Below are 20,632 nucleotides of genomic sequence, written 5' to 3' on the forward strand. Positions count from 1 at the left end.
ACTGGATTTGTATTCCACGGCTGTTCTGTCCCTCGCCGCTGCGTCTGGAGATACAAGATTCAATCTGTTATATTATTTTCAAAAATATTTGACTAAAATTTTTGATAAATAAGAAATGATCCGTCCCTGGTGTTCTGATGTCCTATCGGTAATTCGGAGGATGAAGGAGGCGTACTTCCTTCCCACTATGAGGAAATTATTTGGGGCCCCGATGTTCTGATACCATTTTATCTAGATAGAGGGAATTTATTAATTCCCTCCCCGACAGGTACAAGATGCACCAGAAGGGGCGCCGATCTCTTAAAGGGGTTTTCCTACCAAAGCAAGTTATCCCCTAACTATAGGATAACTTGCAGATTGTCGAGGGTCCAACCACTCAGACCCCCACTGATTAGGAAAACGGGAACTTTCATCCCCAATTCTGAATGGACCTTTCCACGCTCCGGGCAGGTTCGGGCCTACTTCTGGACGCTCCCTGGTGTAACATGACCGGGATGATGTGACGTCCCAGACATCATTGAAGATGGCCGATACCACCAAGGACTACAGTGGAGCCGGAGATGGGTAAGTAATATCATTTTTTATGTTGGTATCCCCTCTCAGTCTCTGATTATTATACTCTGGGGTCTGAAAAGACCACAGAGTATAATAATTGTTCATGGGTGTCCACTAAGGGGCATAATAGTGTGTGCAGGGGTCACTATGGGGGATAATACTGTGTGCAGGGGCCACTATGGGGCATAATACTGTGTGCAGGGGCCACTATGGGGGATAATACTGTGTGCAGGGGCCACTATGGGGCATAATACTGTGTGCAGGGGCCACTATGGGGGATAACACTGTGTGCAGGGGACACTATGGGGGATAATACTGTGTACAGGGGCCACTATGGGGGATGATAGAGAGTGCAGAAATGTGTGTGTGTGGGGGTAAGTCAGGTTTTCGGTGAGCGTCGGTCGGGGGTTGGGAGCCATGTCAAAAGTTTGCCACAGGGCCCCGTCGTTCCTAGTTATGCCACAGGCACATGTGCAAACCGTTCTGTCAGAATCCAAGCTAGCGTGGCTTCTCCTGAGGTCAGCATTTCACCTTCAGCAGCATCTGCGGGATAGTCAGCAAACAGACAGACATGCTACCAAGTAGCTTTACTCCAGGGATAGGGAACGTACGGCTCTCCAGCTGTTGCAAAACTACAACTCCCAGCATGCATACTTGCTCTGCAGTTCTTGGAACTCCCATGGAAGTGAATGGAGCATGTTGGGAATTGCAGTTTCACAGCAGCTGGAGAGCCGGAGGTTCCCTACCCCTGCTTTACTCCATCTAGTAGCGACTGTTATACCTAGGCCTCCTAGCTGAGCTTTGTCTGGTCCTTTTCCGTTATCGGGCCAGCACCGCAGTTCAGCACCAGCATTGGGACAGCAGCAGTTCAGCATCGGGAATGACATCTGAGGACTGACTGCTGGGCCGATGCTTGTGCCCAGCTCTCCTTACACCTGCCCCATGACTAGGCCTGACCGACACTACTAGTCGCCGGACGCTGCTGGAAGTTTGTCCCTCCGTCTCGCCGTAGCTCCCCGCCGTTACTATGATCGGCGCATCCCTGAATCTCCGCCGCCACTTTTAGGACCCTGTATTGAGCCTTCCGGTCTCCGGTCTCAGTACCGGCCATGGCTTCCAGTGCGAGCGTCTTTCCTCCTGAACACAAACGGCCAGATTGAGAGTGCCGAGGCGAGGCCTAGTCGTAGGGGGTACAGGGCAGATGTAAGGAGAGCTGGGGGGCAGCACTGGGAGGATGGACGGGGGCATCCATGTACTAGAGACAGGGCACAACCATCGGGCCAGCAGTCCGTCCTCGGATCTTATTCCTGACGCTGAACTGCTGCTGTCCCAATGCTGGTGCTGAACGCCGATGCTGGCCCGATAACGGAAAAGTACCCTTTGTCTTTAGCGCGGGGAAAGCTTCATAAAAGCCAAAAAAGTCCTACCTTCTAAGGCTTTAAGAGAAATAAACATATTTTCCTCCCATCATCTAGACAGGGCACGAGGCTAGAACTGGAGGACTGGGCTTCTTTTTAAATTAAAGAGCGTAAGTCCTCCAAACTCCTCAGCCTCCTTGTGTAGCCATCATGGTGGATGTAATGGAAAGTTCCCGTTCTCCTGATCAGCGGGGGTCTGAGCGGTCAGGCGCCCACTGATCTACAAGTTATATTTTTCACCTCCAGGGTGCGCTATAGCCGACACTGAAGAACGCCGTTACGTAATGTCCCGGTGTTCTTGAGCGCCATGATGTAAGTGTAGCTCCACCTAGAGGAGGCAGCTGAAGGTGGACAGTACTTGCCAGGCTCAAATGGAATGATGTCAACCGTCAAAAACAGCTGGGGGTTGGCCACAAGTACCATAGGGTCGGCCATTTCTGAAAAGCCATGACAGGCACGGCAAATTAACAAGCTTGCTAAGTAAAATCCATGAAAAATCTAGAAGTAAATTCCTGAATGATCACGGTGAATTATTGTATTACACAGTCTAGTCCGCCATGTAAATAGTCTGCTCATGGTGGATTTCACATGAAGAATTGTATTTGCATGGTAAAATGCAATGTTATCTCTTCTATCCTGGAAAGGGGTTGATTGAAAAACAGTGCCACACCGGTCTACAGGTTGTGTGTGGTATTGCAGCTCAGGCTATGTTCACATCTGCAGAGTCTATGATAGGTATGGCTATTTTTTTATTCCACCACTCCAGCCCCAGTGACTACGGCCGCACGGACTACGCCCCTGTATTCTGCTGATCACTCATTTATGGCCCGTCCTACATTGAGGCCTTCAACCTAGTTCAGACATGTTTCTCTGGAGGTAAATGCATTGTCAGTCTTCTATAATTGGTTTTCACTTAAAGTATAAGAAACCCTTAAAGCGACGGTTTTGGAATCTTGGCGGGGCCGGTGCGACGAGATTTCAGGGTGTAATTATGGAGGTAGAGCCAATGTGACCCGGGGCAAAAGTCATGTAATAATGTATTTACAGGACAATAGAATAGGTAGTGCAAAGGGCAATACAGGGTGAGAATTATTTTTGGTGGAAAATTTTAAAATTTACCAAAAAACATAGAACCATTGATCGGGGTGTACATTCACTATACGTACTGGGGGAACAGATTTATCAATCAAGGGTAATATTGTGGCCCTTTCTTGCACCAAACGTGTACCAAAACCTCCAATCCATTCCTTGTTCACCACGTGGTTGAAATGTGGCCGGAGCGGGGTGGGGGAGCCTGCCATAGACCCATAGGCATGAAGAAGCCAGGACCAGTGGCGTAACTACCGCCATAGCAACGGAGGCAGCTGCCACAGGGCCCGGGACATTGGGGGCCCGATGACAGCCGCTACCGCTGCTATCATTATACTCGGGGGTCTTTTCGGACCCCTGAGTATAATGATTGGCGGACCGGGAGAGGTAAGAAACATAAAAAACATGTTACCACTCCACGATCCTGCCAGGCCTCCTTCCTGACGTCTCTGATGTCACATGAAATCAGCTGTGCCCTTCACCCAGGGGCGGATACAGGGCCGGGCGAGCCGGGCAACCGCCCGGGGCCCCGCGCTTAGCGGGGCCCCGCGGCGCAGCCGGGACCTAACAAAATGGTCCCGGTCGGCATGTCCCGACTTCTACTGAGCTCAGCGTTAAAGCAGGAGCTGAGCTGTGACAGCTCCTGCTTTAAACACCTATGTATTCGGCTCATCGGCGGTAGGACGCCGATGAGCCGAATGCATAGGCGTTTAAAGCCGGAGCTGTCACAGCTCAGCTCCTGCTTTAACGCTGAGCTCCGGCCTCCGGCATTTGTAGCCGCGATGTGATGACGTCATGACGTCAAGACATGATGTGATGACGTCGAGACACTGGGGCAGATGGAGGGGAGAACGGCATGACACTAGGGCAGATGGAGGGGGAGAACAGCATGACACTGGGGCAGATGAAGGGGGGGGGAATGGCATGACACTGGGGCAGATGAAGGGGGGAGAACGGCATGACACTGGGGACAGAGAGGGGGACATGAAACTAGGGGTAGATGAAGGGTGTATATGAAAATGGGGGGGAGATATAATTTACGGGTGACTGTTGGAGGATTATACTGTGTGGAATCACATGAAAATTGAATGAGAATGGGTGGAGTCAACATAAAAGTGGGCGGGGCCTAATTTGCTGCGGCGCGCTGCGCGTTTATTCCCTCTTTCTGGTCTTCAACAGTTGGGAAGTACAGGTTAGAAGTGCGAGACCCCCAGTAAGTAGGGCCCTGCCAAAGTCAATTGCCCAAACCCTGAATCCGCCACTGCCTTCACCTGTCGGAGCCTTTATTAAGGGTACCATGCGATACACCAGTCTTAAAGGAGTTGTCCAGAAACTACAGTACTTGGGCAGGAGGGAAGGTGAAACGAAAATGAAAAATCATACCTCTGGTGTTCCATGCCACTTGGTTACTGGATTGGCCTCAGTGCCGTAGATTTCCTGCATTACTCTCACCAGGTTTTTGGCATGAGTTATTAAATATATTGAGCTGAGACGTCCCCCGGCCTGCCCTGCTCTCTGTCCCATTCTGGCCACTGTTGTAAAAAGTTTTGAGTGAGGTGCAGAACGAGGGATGTGGCACATCTTTGGTGCAAGAGAGGGCAATTGGCCAAAGATTCATCACAATTACAGAGAACTGGTGAAGATGGGTTAATAAATTCCCCGCAGTATGTACCATGCGATGGGCCCATTGGAGAGAGGATGCCCATTTTATGTTTTTGGTGAGAACCAGGGATGTGGTCTTCACAGAATCACAATGGTAAATTTGGCAACACAACCTCTTGTTGATGGTGGTCTACAGTGTGTTAGGGTCAAGCAGCTCCTGAAAGGGCCTAAGTCTATAGCCGGTTTTACCCTAAGAACCAGTTTTTGTCCAGCCTGGGATTCTTCTCAGGTGCGACTGGTCCTGATGCCAACTGTATACAGTCAAAACCAGATGTATTAATGCAAGTAACATCAACAGAGCCATTGGCCTTAAGACCCAAGTGACAAAGAGGTATCACAAGTCTTGGCAAAATAATGTACAGAACATTCTTAGATAAAGACAAGGCATCACATGATATTGAAGAAATCAGCTCGAGAAAACAAGCAGTATTACATTTAGAGCTCCATTTAACCTTCCGCCTTTTTCCCAGTCAAGCACTGTATTATGGGAGCGAAACCAAGAAAGTCCCAACACTATTTCACCAGGTTGACCATGATAAATTGCTTTGGCAAGGAAGCCGAAGAAGGTGAACAAAAACCAAAACCCATACTCACCTATTCCTGGTGTCTTATTCTGGCGCAAGTCATCGCCGTATGTGACCACTGAGGCCAATGAGTGGTCTATGGAAAGGGACACACAGGAAGTCATAGATGACATAGGTGAGTGATGTCCCATGTCCTTTCCTTAGGCCACGGATAGGCGTCAGTGGTCATGTGTGATGGCTTACACCGGAACAAGACCCTGAGAACAGTAGGACCAGACTGCGCTGGGAGACACTGGAGCACCAGGGACAGGCAAGTATGTATTTTTTCTACCTTCTTCGGCCTCTTTGCCAAAAAATGGTTCATCCTCGACAACCCCATTAAAGGGATTATACCATTAAAAACTTTTTTTTTCTCGTTGACACGTCGGAATAGCCTTAAGAAAGGCTATTCTTCTCCTACCTTTAGATGTCTTCTTCGCCCTGTCGTTCGGTTACAATTCTGTTTTTCGTCGGTATGCAAATGAGTTCTCTCGCAGCACTGGAGGTGGGCCCCAGCGCTCCAACAGCACTGGGGGCATCCCCAATGCTGCGAGAGAAATCTTTCCAGTGCCGCCTCCATCTTCTTCTGGAATGGCCTCTTCATGCGTCTTCTTCCGGCACTGGGGTCACATTTGTATGCCTGAGCATCGGGCCGCAGGCAGAGCCGAATGCACATGCCGGCTGCTATGTTTTTGTGGAAGTTTACGCGAGCAAGCGCAGTACGCTCCTGTAGTTCAACGGAGTAAAACTGTCCAAAGAGTCATTGTGCAATCCTATGAATAGCCAACCGGTAGCGTTGCACGTGAGGGCAGGACCACATGGAGGGTAGTACTTAAGGTATTACAACCCCTAAAACATAGAGGTGAAATGGTAGGAAAGAATTGGTGAAACCAATGGGGAACCAGTATGTCCTATGAAAGAATTTTAAAGAGGACTCCATGAGGGTGACCTGTCTTTGCTAATCGATATACAGCAGTACACCCATTGGGCTAGGTTCAGGGTAGTGTCAAGGTCTCGCTTGCAGGCCACCATAACGTTAAGCTTACCATCAGGGTCGGGGCATTGATCAAGCCATATATATCGCTCAAAAGTAATGGGAGATCTCTCGATTGAGTGGAAGAAGAGAATGCAGTGAAATACCAAAGCAGTCCAAAAGGCCTCTGAGGGGGCAGGGAGAAGGTGGTAGTAAAATAGTCCCACCGGTTACAGAGGAAACCATTGAGGGGGGGCGAAACCGAGTGTGTCTCCACCAAACAAAAACCTTGGGTGATAGGCCAGGAGGGAAGATAGGGCTATCCATACTGAAAACGAACTCTCCATCACAACTGCAATGTATAGTCAGTCACATTCACTGGGAGAGTGGGGGGCTATAGACCCGGGGGGGCCCACAGGAGGGCCTGCAGGGAGGCTGGGGCCACCAGATAAGTTTTCAATGTTACCTATTGGGGGGGGCAGCTGTGTTCAATGAGACAGCCAAGCTGCTACATAATATCTATAAAAATGGGGTACCGATAGTCCACCTAGCCTCTTACGAAAATAACATAATTCGGGGTCTTATACGCGGTCTTTTAAAGGCCCAAATAAAATTGAATATCTCAGTTTGAAGAGGAGAAAGTGAGGCAGAGGACACCAGTGTCGGGAGGGTACGAAAAAAGTACAGTATACAGGGTAGGGTAACCATTTTGACCAAATGGACCCGTCCTACCCAAGAGAGTGGGATAGTGCCATGTGACCAGGTCTTTAAGGAGTTTCGGTATCAGTATGGCGTAATTCCATATAAAGTGTGCTTGTAGGAAGTTACAGAGGTTAGCGCCTAAAATTGAAAGATATTTGTCTCTAAGTTAAGTTTAAGTCTTGATAGTCTTGTAAACTGGAAGAGCGGATAATTAAATTCGGGAGAGACACTAGGGGGTTAATGATGGTTAATAGCATATCGTCGGCGAAGAGATTGGATTCATATTGACAATCTCTGATCCTCATATCCCGAATATCACGGTGTAAATAGATAGCAATACCCAGGGGCTTGATAGCTAGGGCAGGGGACGGGAGGCAGCCTTGTGGTGTGCCGCGACCAATGCAAATAGGGTTATTGGAGTCTGTTGGGAGCTGTAAACATGTGATCGGGTCACAGAAAAGATCTGAAAATGACTGGTTGTGCCCATGAATCTCAAAACATGGGCTAGATATGAACAGGAGAGTCTATCAAAGGCCTTCTCAATATCGAGGCCCAAAAGGGTAATAGACTTGCAGTATAGGCCCAATGGGCTAAATTACCAAACTTCTGAACATTGCCAGAGGCCTGTCTGTCCGAGGCAAAACCAAACCTGGTCAGAATGAACGAGGGAGGGTAGGAGTCTATTCAAGTGGGAAGCAAGACTAGAGGAGAGCAACTTAATATCTAGAATCAGGAGATAAAAAGGCCGATAGTTAGCAGGGGTGATGGCGTCCTTACCGGGTTTAGGAATTGCAGTAATGGGAGCACAACATAGCTATATATACTCCAACATTTGTGGAGCAACATGTGAAACTGAATGCATAAACAGCACAAAAAAATGTGAACTGGGCCTAAATCTTCTGTTTGGGATTGCTGGGCTTATTATATTACAGGGCATGCAGCGATAATAGTTACACCCTGGCCCTGCACCCTCTGCAAGCCCCTCAATAAGACACCAGGATTACACAGGGCACATAGTAAGGTGAGGGGTCTTGTATCCGGGGCTTCTATGGTATTGCTCATGAAATGGATCCGCCTGCTCAGTGCACTTTAATCATTTCCCACATTGAGCTGGTGAAGGTGACAGAGTCGGCCAGGTGACTATACGCTGCTGCTGCTGCTGCTGCTGAGTGGTTATATAACAAGGTGACCCAGGAATTTATGTGCTGTAACCCCTGGCTGACTGGTGTGTTATACTTCTAGATCCCTATTCATACCAGTCAGCCTGACACCTGGGGCCCCACCACCATGATACGCACCTCCGTACAAGTTCCCCCCAAACCAAGAATAGTGTTATGTAAAAGGAACCTGTCACCATGATTTACAGGCTATGTAGCATTAGCAGAACCAGAGACAAAATCTGGCAAAATCCTAGTCCCCGGTTTCAGATCAGTGCTGCGCATGCGCCAGGTATGGAGCCGATGTCACAATGTGCATGCGCAGTGCTGGTCTGAAATATGGGATGTACATCAGACTGAAATGTATCTGCCCCAGTTACAGGAGAAATCAGCCCCCCACTAAAAAAAATTACTGTTACAATGCACCCAAAGGGCTATGACCTTATGGAGACACAATGTTTAAAAAAACAAAACAACAACAACAAAAAAAACCACACATAAGTGATCAGATCAGTTTTTACAGGTGGAACAAGTAAGATAAACGTTTCATCTGCAAAAAGCCAAAAAAAGCTGCATGCTGTTCCTCAGATGGAGATTAACTGTGTCAAGGGGAAACACGGTGGCTCAGTGGTTAGCACTGTAGCCTTGCAGCGCTGGAGTCCTGGGTTCAAATCCTGCCAGGAACAACATCTGCAAGGAGTTTGTATGTTCTCCTTGTGTTTGTGTGGATTTCCTCCCGTTCTATGAAGACATACTCATAGGAAAAAAAAATGTACATTGTGATCTCTATATGGGGCTACAAGGGAAAAAAACTATTAACTGCTTTGTGTGAATATACCCCAGTACTAATGATACTTATTCATAATATAGATTTATTACTGATAGAATTGCACAAGTGTTTAATAACCATGTGACGGCCATTTTAATAACATGGCTGTCAAAAACCAGGCACGCTCTATCTCGTTGCAGTCACGCACAAACCCATTGACATCCAACTTCCATTAAAAACAGATCGGTGGGTTGTGTCAAACAAGAAGGAGCAACGAAGTTCATCAGTTCTTTAACAAATGTTAGAACCACCATGATGGTACTGTCGCAGGGCGATATTTTAGTCGCCGTGTAGCCCAAGTTTAAGGCCATAACCTACAAAGTTGGGCAGCACAAATTCGCCTGCAATATGAAACCACCTTTGGCGCACGCCATGTACCGTAATTCACTTTTCTGCAGCACCTTTACGGCATCTTTTTTTTTTTTTTGCTTCCATTTTCCATAATTGAAGCAAAACTGACTATTTTTGCAAGAAAAAAATAAATCAATTTCTAATGATTAGATAAAAATGTGCAAAAGCCCAACAGGTATTGCAGAGTCCTTAGCTTACCCCACCTCACCTTGGATGTCAGGATGCCTGGGGTGTTCCTGTACATCCCCCGCCCTCACATTGTTGTATAGAAGCCATTACCAGGGATCAGCTGAAGGCTATCTGCAAATATTGAGCATATAAATAGCAGTGCGCGCCAGGTCCAGCCATCCACCCCTCTGATCCGGATAGAAGGTATGTAGTGGGCTGCATGGTTTAGCCTAAATGTGTAAGGTTGTGGTGCAGAAAATATCTTGTGATCATACAATCCAGTAAGGCTGTGGTCACAATTTTGCCTGAAATCAGTGGAGGAAAAACTTTTTTTTCTGTGTTGGTTACAGCTTAAAAATGGACCCCATGATGGGCAATAGGGGCCTGATGGGCTGTGTGTACCCAATGGTTTAGTGGTCCTCTGGGGAAGCTTAACCACTAGACTCTTCCCGTATGGCTTGCATGCTACATTGCAGAAACTGGCAATAATTGGCAGAGAGAAGTCCTATATGGAGAAGACTATTTGCTCTGCTGGTTTCAGTTTTTGGAATGGTGCCCCGACCGACCTAGTGATCTGCTTTACACCTTGGCCATAGGACTGAAGCAACTCATTGAGGTCTATGGAAGGATTCTGCAGACGTGCTCTGTGCAGGGAGGGGGGGATGAGAGAAGCTGTGACATGATCTGGGTCAGTAGTGGATGACTTGCTGGGTCAGTGGTGTTATCTATTATAATACTATGCATAGTGTGATTGAGGTCACCGCTACAAAGAAACCTCTCTAAAGAATTGGCAAGTGTTAGGCTTAGTGGTCAGAGTAGGGCCTCGTTCACATCTGTGTTGGTATTCTGTCCGGGGGAGTTTGCATGAGGGACACCCCCCCCCCCCCCGAATAGAATACCAAACGCAACTGCAAGTGGTGTGCCAGTGAAAGCACACAGACCCCATAGACTATAATGGGGGTCCATGTGCTTGCCACCAGATCTCTGCAGGGATCATGCGGACAGGACAGTAGTTCACAATGTACTTTCCTGTCTGCATGATTTGTGCGGCAAGCACACGGACCCCATTAGTCTATGGGGTCTGTGTGCTTTCACTGGCACACCACTTGCAGTTGCGTTCGGTATTCTGTCACCATGTGGACTCTCCGAACAGAATACTGACCGCAGGGGAAATTTTCTTAAACTAGTGACACAGCAAACGAGCAAAAATATACTTAAATATTAAGGGTTAAGTTATGCGGTTTCTAACATTGATGGTCTAGCTTTAGGACAGGCCATCCACCTTAGATCTGTGAGGTCCTACTCCCTGCTTTTTTTGGTTCTGGGTGCCCCTTATTGTAAGGGCTGTATAACGGCTACCATGGGTATACTGTAACTTAGGTACGTGTTGGAGGTAAACATCAGATTGCCCGGATATAAACCTCCAACCTGGGCGCAAACAGTGATGTGACCAGCGCCTTATCTTCATTGCACTGACGTAGGGTGTGGATGGCGACTGTCCATATCCTATAACTCCATCTTGCTCGGGGTTAACCCTTTCCATCTGCACCACCGCCGCCTTATCAGCGACTATCTGACTTCACCTTCTATCCTTCCAGACTACAGAGTCTAACAATGAGCTCCTGTATGGCCTTGGAAATTTTAGGCTAAGGAGGCGTATGAAAGAGGGGTGGGCCTAGGATGCCCTTGCAGAGCTGTCCTTGGAGGGGATTGAGTGAGGTGATGGGGTGTGTCTCTCAGCTGTAGTGATGTAGCGTGGCCGACTCGAGTAACAAGGCAGTAGCCACTCCTCTGCCTCATTCTGACAGCAGAAGCTTCCGACTACCAGACTTCCACGGCCTTAAGTCCTGTACGTATTCTGCTATTGTCCTTTAAGACCGTTCTGTGCTTGCGTGAACCCTTGCTTTTGGCATGGAAGGGGTTAAGCGTGCTTGTGCCTTCGTTTCCTTTCTTCTGATTTAATATGATGCCTCTATACCCGCATACACCGGGATCTCAAGGAGAGGACCAGGCTGCCCTGGGTGACCCTCAGCATCTTGGCACCGCTCCCTCGCCTCTGATTCTTTGGCACGTCTTGCCCGTAGTAGGGCGCATCAGTGGTTACGAGGGCGACTTCCCATTTTTGCATGACTGTTATCGCTTTAACCCTGCAGTGTCTGGTCTGCAGGAACAGCCGCTTGTTGTGTAACGCTTGCGCCTCTCCGCAGCCCGGGCCTGTGTATTGTAGGTCGTGGACGTCTGCCAGATCCTCCACGCCTGTGTTTAAAGAGCCTGTCGATACAACGCACAGGACTGGCACACAATATGGCCCTGTAGATGTTGCCCTTTTAAGCCAGGATGAGGCGGTTTAGGTATAATCCCCGGATGTCAGTCCTAAAGTCTCCAGAACAATTGACACCATATGTCCTTCTAAGATGGACCAATTTGACTCTTTCCTAACGCTTTTTGATGTTCATACGGTTACTGGAAGTATTACTAAGCAGGAAACGAGTGTCGTAGACCAGAAGCAAAAACTTTCCAAGCTGTGACTTGTACACGTGGAGTCGCCGGTCACGTAGCCTTGGTCTAGTCATCTTGTATCTTGAGATGTTGGGGGTGACTCGATTGTACAATTGTGGAAATATTACAACTGGTAATACAGTGCATTATATAGATCGTCCATGGCTGGCACTATTGTAGAACATGCAGACGTGTGTGCCAATGTGTCGGGTCACAGTATTGACTATGTTGTATCCACAGCGCTGCAAATTTATCCACTTATAGTTGTACGTGGCTCTGTCTAGTTGTAATGGTTGGCGTCCATGGTGTGGATATGTTCATGTAGTATCGACCAGAAGATCCTCCGGTCTGTCCAGGCTCTAACACAATGATGGCCAGCAGAAGACAGACTCCCCCCTTAGAATTGCTCTAGAGGGTCCAGGAAGTTCAATCCAATCTATCTAATGGTGGGCATACACGAAGGCCTACTTAAAATGCTCAGAAGGGTTTTCATGCCGGTCATGCAGAACATCAGGCATCAGCTCAACTTGTAGGATTCCCGTGGGCAGCATTCCTTCCATCAGACGGAGGGCGGGCTGCACGTACATGGCTTTACTATGCTGGTAACCGGAGTACAGGAGGTGACAACTATTGTATGAGCAGAGTCACGTCGCACAACCTTAAAGGTATATATTGTCTTAGTGCAACATGGGATTCCATAGGAGTTGAAGTCTCACAACAGAAAGTTACTGACCCCTGCTGTAGCACAAGCGCAGAACTTGGCAGCAGAGGTGCTGGGTATTGCAGTCTTATCTAACTTACTATATGTAAAGACCAAGGTAACCCTTAAATGGAACTTTATTGCACTTACTCCAAGGTTTTTCATGTGGTTTCTGAACTCTGATCATTTGACTTGAACCAGCACCTTGCCCTTGGGTTGCTCCCTCTCCCTAACTGTGACATGGGGCTGATTCTGCTATAGTCTGCAGCCCCACAGCACACAGAAGGGGGCAGTGTAACCCCAGGGCCAGGAGCTGGTTTTTATTGCGTTATCAAGGGTCAGGTCCAACATGACAAAAACCCCGGAGAAAGTGAGAACCTCCCCGAACAATGCCTTTAAGACCAAGGCTCTTGCACATGGTTGCTTTTAGATCTCCTTCACATTCGTGACTATAGGCTGGAAAATCCAGGTCATTCATACTTGCAAGATTACCCGACCCAAACCCAGTCAAGAGACCTGGGAAGTTCCAGAACACCTGGAGTGCCAGAGGTTGCCTTCCTTCCTCTGCTGTATTTGAGTTGCTCACAATATCAACCACTGCTTGCTGTCAGTGAATGGAAACCTTATTGGTCACCTAGACGGGATATCTGCAGCCAAAATAGCTGATCTGTGCATGGTCTAGTTGTCAAAGTTCAGCTGATATGATACTGATGACCTATGTAGTGGATAAGTCATCAATAACTTGCCTTCAGATCATGGACAATCCAACGTCTTACAAGAAATCTGTGTGTGATGGGCTCGGGTCTCCCTTCATTGGTTGCAAGCAGAGGTCTTGACCATGAGATCACAACACGTTGGCTTCAAAACGCTTTCTGTAAAAATTGGTATTTTAGAATTAAGCATTTTATAAAAAAAAAAAAAAAAAAATTAATGTCTTAATATTTTTGTCTAGTAAACATGGCAACTGTTCAAGAGAAACTCTTCACCTGCACTGGAGCTGACAAGAATGTTCTCCCAAGGAACAAGATAACAATTGTAGGTGTCGGGCAAGTTGGTATGGCGTGCGCCACCAGTGTCCTACAAAAGGTATGTGCCAAATATAGCCCCGCTCACACAGCCTGCGACATGTCCCGCACAGATGACCTTCAGCAGTCTTTTGTGTCTGAAGCCTTGGAGAGAACTAGGTCATTGCTTGCTGTAGATATAACAAATAAACCAAATGCCAAAAATATCCTAAAAAAGTGATGTTTAAGGTCCTATAGCATATAAGTGTGTGCGGAAGGGGGTTTAGGATGGCAGCTTTTGTTCGGGCTAGTGTGATATAATCTAAACAATGCATACTATATGCTAAAGTCCTATTAAGATCTGCGGGGGTGGAGCTACACTTCTGAAGAGCCATTCTGGCCAGCCCCCTCCTGTCTTGTAGCTTTGACTACAAATCTACAGCTAGAAAATGGTTTCAAATTTATGCAGTGGCCTTCAAAACTTCCCTTAAATCTCATGTTGTTGGGTGAACTCGGTCTTAAGTTCCTGAAACTTGCTTCTTGACACTGTAATATGCTATTCTTGGGCCGAGGTTAGAATGTAACTGGGTGACTTGGCGTGGTGTCACTGAACAGTGTTTTCTTTAAAAGGAACTTACTGACGAATTGGCCTTGGTTGATATCTTGGAGGACAAATTGAAGGGCGAGATGATGGATCTGCAACATGGAAGCTTGTTCCTCAAAACTCCAAAAATTGTTGCAAGCAAAGGTGAGAAGCGGGTGACTTTTATGGCTGATTATCCCAACCTCAAACTAGCATATTATTGGCAGCCAAAACTGTTGAATTACAAGGAGATCATACCAATATAGAAGACATGGGGTCATCTAGTTGGGTTAGTTATTTAGAAGAACGCTAGTAAACTTGTTTACACTAGTTGGTGCTTGTCTTGTACCAGCACTGCCAAACCTTGCCTATGTTGCTTGGAAGTGGACTGAGAATGAACTGAAGGTCTATCCCCTACATGTACAGAATGAATAGACTGGTGGGTGACTGGTTTTCTGCAAAAATTCTGTATTTGGTGGTGTATTGCTCCAAGATTTGGCATAAAACTGTATCTGCTATGGTTTGTCTCTAAGGGCATTCCTGTTGGAGACCCATAGTAGGATTGTCTTAAACATACTGGTTAAACCTGACGTGGTGAGAATCCCTAGTGGGGTCGGAGATCTCTGCAGAAGAACAAATGTGACCTCTTAGAGTGGTCCGACTACAATGTCTCATACTGAACAACCCATCGTGCGTATTACTTACTTCTTCCCTATGTCTCTCCATTCTATAGACTACTCCGTTACAGCAAACTCTCGCCTCGTAGTGATCACTGGTGGTGTCAGACAGCAGGAGGGAGAGAGCCGCCTTAACTTGGTACAGAGGAACGTCGAAGTCTTCAAGTTCATCGTTCCACAGGTTGTGAAATACAGTCCCGATTGCATAATCCTGGTCGTCTCCAATCCAGGTAACTGCTAAACTGGACCTTGCAGATATCACAAAGGTGTCTTGGACGTAACTTTCTCTGAGGAACTCCATAAAGGTATTCATGACAAACCAACTATCTGCTTCCAGTTGACATCATGACCTATGTGACCTGGAAGCTGAGTGGTCTGCCCCGAAGCCGTGTTATAGGGAGTGGCACCAATCTGGACTCGGCAAGATTCCGCTACCTGATCGCTGAGAAGCTTGGCATCCATACCAGCAGTTGCCATGCTTATGTCCTGGGAGAACATGGAGACTCCAGTGGTGAGTGACTACTTGTATCAGGAGGGATATTTGCTGATCCTATAACCTTGCTTTGTGACTACATGCTCTTCACGTTGTAGTTCCTGTCTGGAGCGGTGTCAATGTGGCTGGTGTTTCCCTAAAGTCCTTTAACCCTGACATTGGAACTGACAAGGACCCTGAGAACTGGAAGGCGGTCCACAAACAGGTTGTCGACAGGTAATGGCTACAACGTATACAAAAATCTCCCGTGGACCTATTCAGTGCATATTAGGTGGCATGGCGCATGCCCTGGTCGTCTTGCTCTACAATCTGGTTTGTAGAGAAGTCTGAGGACCAAGGGGTGGACAGACCAATGGTAAATCCCTTGACTATTTCTAGGAACCTGGTCATAAACATTAGGTTGTGAAATAGACATTACTTAACCTTGATCATGACCGGTCCAGTCGTCTTCTGAAGCTGGTCCTCAGCCGTGTATGTGGTCTTCACCAAATGTTAAGTAACGGTCTCCTGTCGTTGCAGCGCCTATGAAGTGATCAAATGTAAGGGATACACCAACTGGGCCATCGGCATGAGTGTCGCTGACCTGGCAGAGTCCATAACAAAGAACCTGGGTAGAGTACATCCAGTCTCCACCATGGTGAAGGTAAGGAAGGCCATGTAGTTCTGGGATGTCAAAGTCTTGTAGAAGCCAAACTGTCTTCTATGTTTTGGGGGTGTTGCTAACTCTTCTCATTCATGGGTTCCTGTCTTCTAAAAAAGTGACTGCTTCAAGGAGTACAAACTCTTCTTTCTTCACCAGGGTTTCTACGGCATTGACAATGAAGTCTTCCTCAGTCTTCCATGTGTCCTGGGCAGCAATGGACTGATCGACGTGGTGAACCAGAAGCTCCAAGATGCTGAAGCCGCTCAGCTGAAGAGCAGCGCAGACACTCTGTGGAACATTCAGAAAGACCTGCAAAACCTCTAAATGTCTTGGACCACCACTTGTCCTGCACGTTACGCCTTTGACTAATGAATTTGTTGATGCCGGTTTCTAGAGTAATAATAGTTGTCAGAATAAAATCTGCTGCTGAACAACTGGAGGTGGTCTTGCGGTCACTACTTTCTGTGGTATTGGGTCTTGTAGACACGGAACGTGAACTTTATAGAATGTCTGACTTGTGCTAGTCCTCTAGTATTAGTGATGAAAGCCTCTGCTGCAACCCCAATTGGCTGCAGTGTGTGGGACGTCTCCAGACTGGTGTATCATTGACATTGGGTTCCTTGTATGCCTCGGATCAAGATTTCTGTGAGGGGGAGAAAAAGGTCTACATAAGCAATCTGAAAACCTGGGCCCGTGTGTATGAGGCCTTATAGCTCCGAAACAATATGCATAGTGCCAAAACGAGGACTTGTTCTATCAGCTCTTGGCAGTAGGCGACCACCTTGGCATACAACACTAAAGATCAAGGATCTCCAGCAGATAGAAATAAAAAATGTCACCCGAATATATCTGTATGTTGGTGTATGGAGCAATCTGGTTCCTTCTACACATGCTGGATAAGAGACCAGGCCGCCCAGGGCTACACACTACATACTCCTATAGAACAGAAATGGAGTTTGCTTTACAGCAGTCACAGATCTAATCTGTAGCCTGGACATGATACATTAATATCTAGGAGCTATTTTTAGCTTGCAGGAGACCTGTGATTAGATTAGTACGTCACACAATAGAGACCTATGGTGCAGCGAGCTAAGGCCCTAGTCACATCTGTGTTCAGGTTTCTGTTTGGGGAATCCACTTTCCAGAACGGAAACTTGTATGCATTAAAAAAAAAAAAAACTTACCTGGGTAAGGTTTCTACTCAGTGGCCACATGAGCGTGTGGAGAGAAGTCCTGCAAGCAGCACTTTACTTTCCACATGTTTCCTATGGACCCCCATTATAGTCTATCACAGTGATGGCGAACCTTTTTGAGACAGAGGGCCCAAACTGCAACCTAAAACCCGATAATTTATCTGAGTGCCAACACGGCAATTTAACCTTTAAAACTCTGTGGATCCACAATTGCGAACCCAGAAATTAGTCATGTGTAAAGGTCTCTGCATTTGGTACTTTTCAACAATTTAATGTTCACTACTTACATCGCACAGGGTCTGTTTTATAGTGACCATGCAACATTATTACAGCCTGCACTAATATCACATCTGCTATAAAAAAGATATAAATGGTGAAGGGACCACACACAGTACAATCTGCCCCACAATGGCCCCCACACACAGTACAATCTGCCCCACAATGGCCCCCACACACAGTACAATCTGCCCCACAGCCTACATTAACAGCAAATGCACATCCAGCTGAAAGCTGCGATCTCTCACTAACGGGAAATCCTGTGCCAGATTCCCCGTTAGTCAGCGATCCGGGCGACAGGACAGCTCTATATACTGTGTGGCGTGAACCACTGCCAATGTGACAGCATATTATAATTGGGTGTGTGGAGCATTATATACTACTAGCCTCTTCCCGTGGGTTGTTTGCAATGATCCTCCTATATTTGGCGAAATGGGCTGGGCGATCTGTATGAGTCTCAGCTCTGCTACATCTGTGCATATGCGCAGCAGACCCAGCAGTGCCCGTGTCTCAGCTTTGCTATATCTGTGCAGCAGACCCAGCAGTACCCGCTTCTGGGCTCTGCTACATCTGTGCATATTTGCAGCAGACCCAGCGGTATGTACTGCTCTATGGAGAGCGGAGTAAGGTGTGCTACAGCGCTGCCTCAGCTCTGCTACGTCAGTCAATTTGGATTAGAGGGGTTGTCTTATCAGTGTGTGAGTAGCTTTTGTGCTGGAAATGGCTGAATGGCTGTTGCTGACATTTGCCACAGTTTGCCCCCTCCATGAGAGGCCGTAAACCATATTCCCGTCTTGAGCACACAAATTGAAGCCAACACACAGCCTGCATGTGCTGCACTCTCCTGACCATCTATGAGAGTCCATTGTGAGTAGCTTCCACAGTACCCGCTGCAATCGTGTGTAGCTCCGCCCACACCATAGCACGATCCTATCCGAGAACGGCTCAAGGGCCTTTAACATAGTGTGAATATGAAATCATCGATAGCGGTCGCGAAACCATGTGTTGTACCGGGCTAAAAAGTCGCCTATGTTTCAAAAAGGTCCTCTTTATAGAAGGAGCTGTCACAGTTCAGCTCCTGCTTTAACATACCTCCCAACTTTTGAAGAACTGAAAGAGGGACAAAATGTGCAAATTAGCCCCGCCCACTTTTGTGTTGACTCCACCCACTCATTAATTTTTCATGTGCCCGCACACAGTATAATCCTCCTACAGTCACCCGTAAATTATGTCCCCCCTCTATCTCTCCCCCAGTTTCATATACACCCTTCATCTGCCCCCAGTTTCATGTCATCTCCATCTCTGCCCTCAGATTCATGTCCTCTCCATCTCTGCCCCCAGATTCATGTCACCACATCTCTGTCCCCAGATTCCTGTCCCTCCATCTCTGCCCCCAGATTCATGTCCCCCAATCTCTGCCCCCAGATTCATGTCCCTCCATCTCTGCCCCCAGATTCATGTAATCTCCATATCTACCCCCAGATTCATGTCCCCACATCTCTGCCCCCAGTTTCATGTCCACTCCATCTCTGCCCCCAGATTCATGTCCCTCCATCTCTGCCCCCAGATTCATGTCCCCACATCTCTGCCCCCAGTTTCATGTCCACTCCATCTCTGCCCCCAGATTCATGTCCCTCCATATCTGCCCCCAGATTCATGTCCCCACATCTCTGCCCCCAGATTCATGTCCCACATCTCTGCCCCCAGATTCCTGTCCCTCCATCTCTGCCCCCAGATTCATGTAATCTCCATATCTGCCCCCAGATTCATGTCCCCACATCTCTGCCCCCAGATTCATGTCCCTCCATCTCTGCCCCCAGTTTCATGTCCACTCCATCTCTGCCCCCAGATTCATGTCCCTCCATCTCTGCCCCCAGATTCATGTCCCCACATCTCTGCCCCCAGTTTCATGTCCACTCCATCTCTGCCCCCAGATTCATGTCCCCCATCTCTGCCCCCAGATTCATGTCCCTCCATATCTGCCCCCAGATTCATGTCCCCACATCTCTGCCCCCAGATTCATGTCCTCTCCATCTCTGCCCCCAGTGTCATGCCGTCCTCTCCTTCATCTGCCCCCAGATTCACGTTCCACCTCCACATTAAACTTACCTTCTCCTTCGCTCCCTCGCCGCTCTCTGCCCGCCTCTCTCGCTGACACATGCGGCTGAAGGAAGGAGCTGACACAGGTCAGCTCCTCGCTTCGCCGCTGCCCGCCTCTCTCCCTGACACATGCGGCTGAAGCTGCTCGCGTGCTCGCTTCGCCGCTGCGTCTCTCTCTCGCTGACACATGCGGCTGAAGCGAGGAGCTGACCTGTGTCAGCTCCTTGCTTCGCCGCTGACGCCGGCTCCTGGCTTGTACATCGCGTCTACAAGTCCAGGAGCCGGCGGCAGCAGCGAAGCGAGGAGCTGACACAGGTCAGCTCCTCGCTTCAGCCGCATGTGTCAGCGAGAGAGAGACGCAGCGGCGAAGCGAGCACGCAAGCAGCTTCAGCCGCATGTGTCAGGGAGAGAGGCGGGCAGCGGCGAAGCGAGGAGCTGACCTGTGTCAGCTCCTTGCTTCAGCCGCATATGTGTTCAACTCAGATCTGCGTCCTCTGGACGCAGATCTGAGTTGAAATCGGGACATACCTCCCTCCAACCGGGACCGCGGGACATGTCACCCAAATCGGGACTGTCCCGCAGAAATCGGGACGGTTGGGAGGTATGGCTTTAACGCTGCGCTCCGGCATTTGTAGCCGCGATTTGATGACGTCACATCGCGCCTGCAACTATGTGTATGAGGGAGAGAGCGGCGGGGGAGCGATGGAAGGTGTTTGTGTTAAACATTAAGATGGAACATAATGTAGGGGGGCCATGAACCCGGGGGCAGATGAAGGGGGGGAGAACGACATGACACTGGGGCAGAGACGGGGGGGACATGAAACTGAGGGGATATGAAATTGGGGACAGAGATGGAGGGGGGACATATAATGTACGGGTGACTGTAGGAGGATTATACTGTGTGGGAGCGCATGAAAAAAAAAAAAGAATGAGAATGGGCGGAGTCAACATAAAAGTGGGCGGAGCTAAATACATTCTGTCCCTCTTTCTGCTCTTC

General features: G+C 48.1%; 1 protein-coding gene across 1 annotated transcript; it reads left to right on the top strand.

The window, feature by feature from the left end:
* Positions 1-11,204: 11,204 nt before the first annotated feature.
* LOC142203944 (L-lactate dehydrogenase A chain-like) lies at positions 11,205-16,503 on the top strand. Its single transcript, XM_075275060.1, has 8 exons — positions 11,205-11,316; positions 13,619-13,752; positions 14,301-14,418; positions 14,987-15,160; positions 15,268-15,441; positions 15,522-15,639; positions 15,943-16,066; positions 16,223-16,503. Exons 2-8 carry the CDS (start codon positions 13,624-13,626, stop codon positions 16,388-16,390), a joined length of 1,005 nt encoding a protein of 334 aa, XP_075131161.1. The 5' UTR covers positions 11,205-11,316; positions 13,619-13,623; the 3' UTR covers positions 16,391-16,503.
* Positions 16,504-20,632: the final 4,129 nt, after the last annotated feature.

The sequence above is a fragment of the Leptodactylus fuscus genome, chromosome 5 (genome assembly GCF_031893055.1).
Source record: "Leptodactylus fuscus isolate aLepFus1 chromosome 5, aLepFus1.hap2, whole genome shotgun sequence".
Lineage (NCBI taxonomy): Eukaryota > Metazoa > Chordata > Amphibia > Anura > Leptodactylidae > Leptodactylus > Leptodactylus fuscus.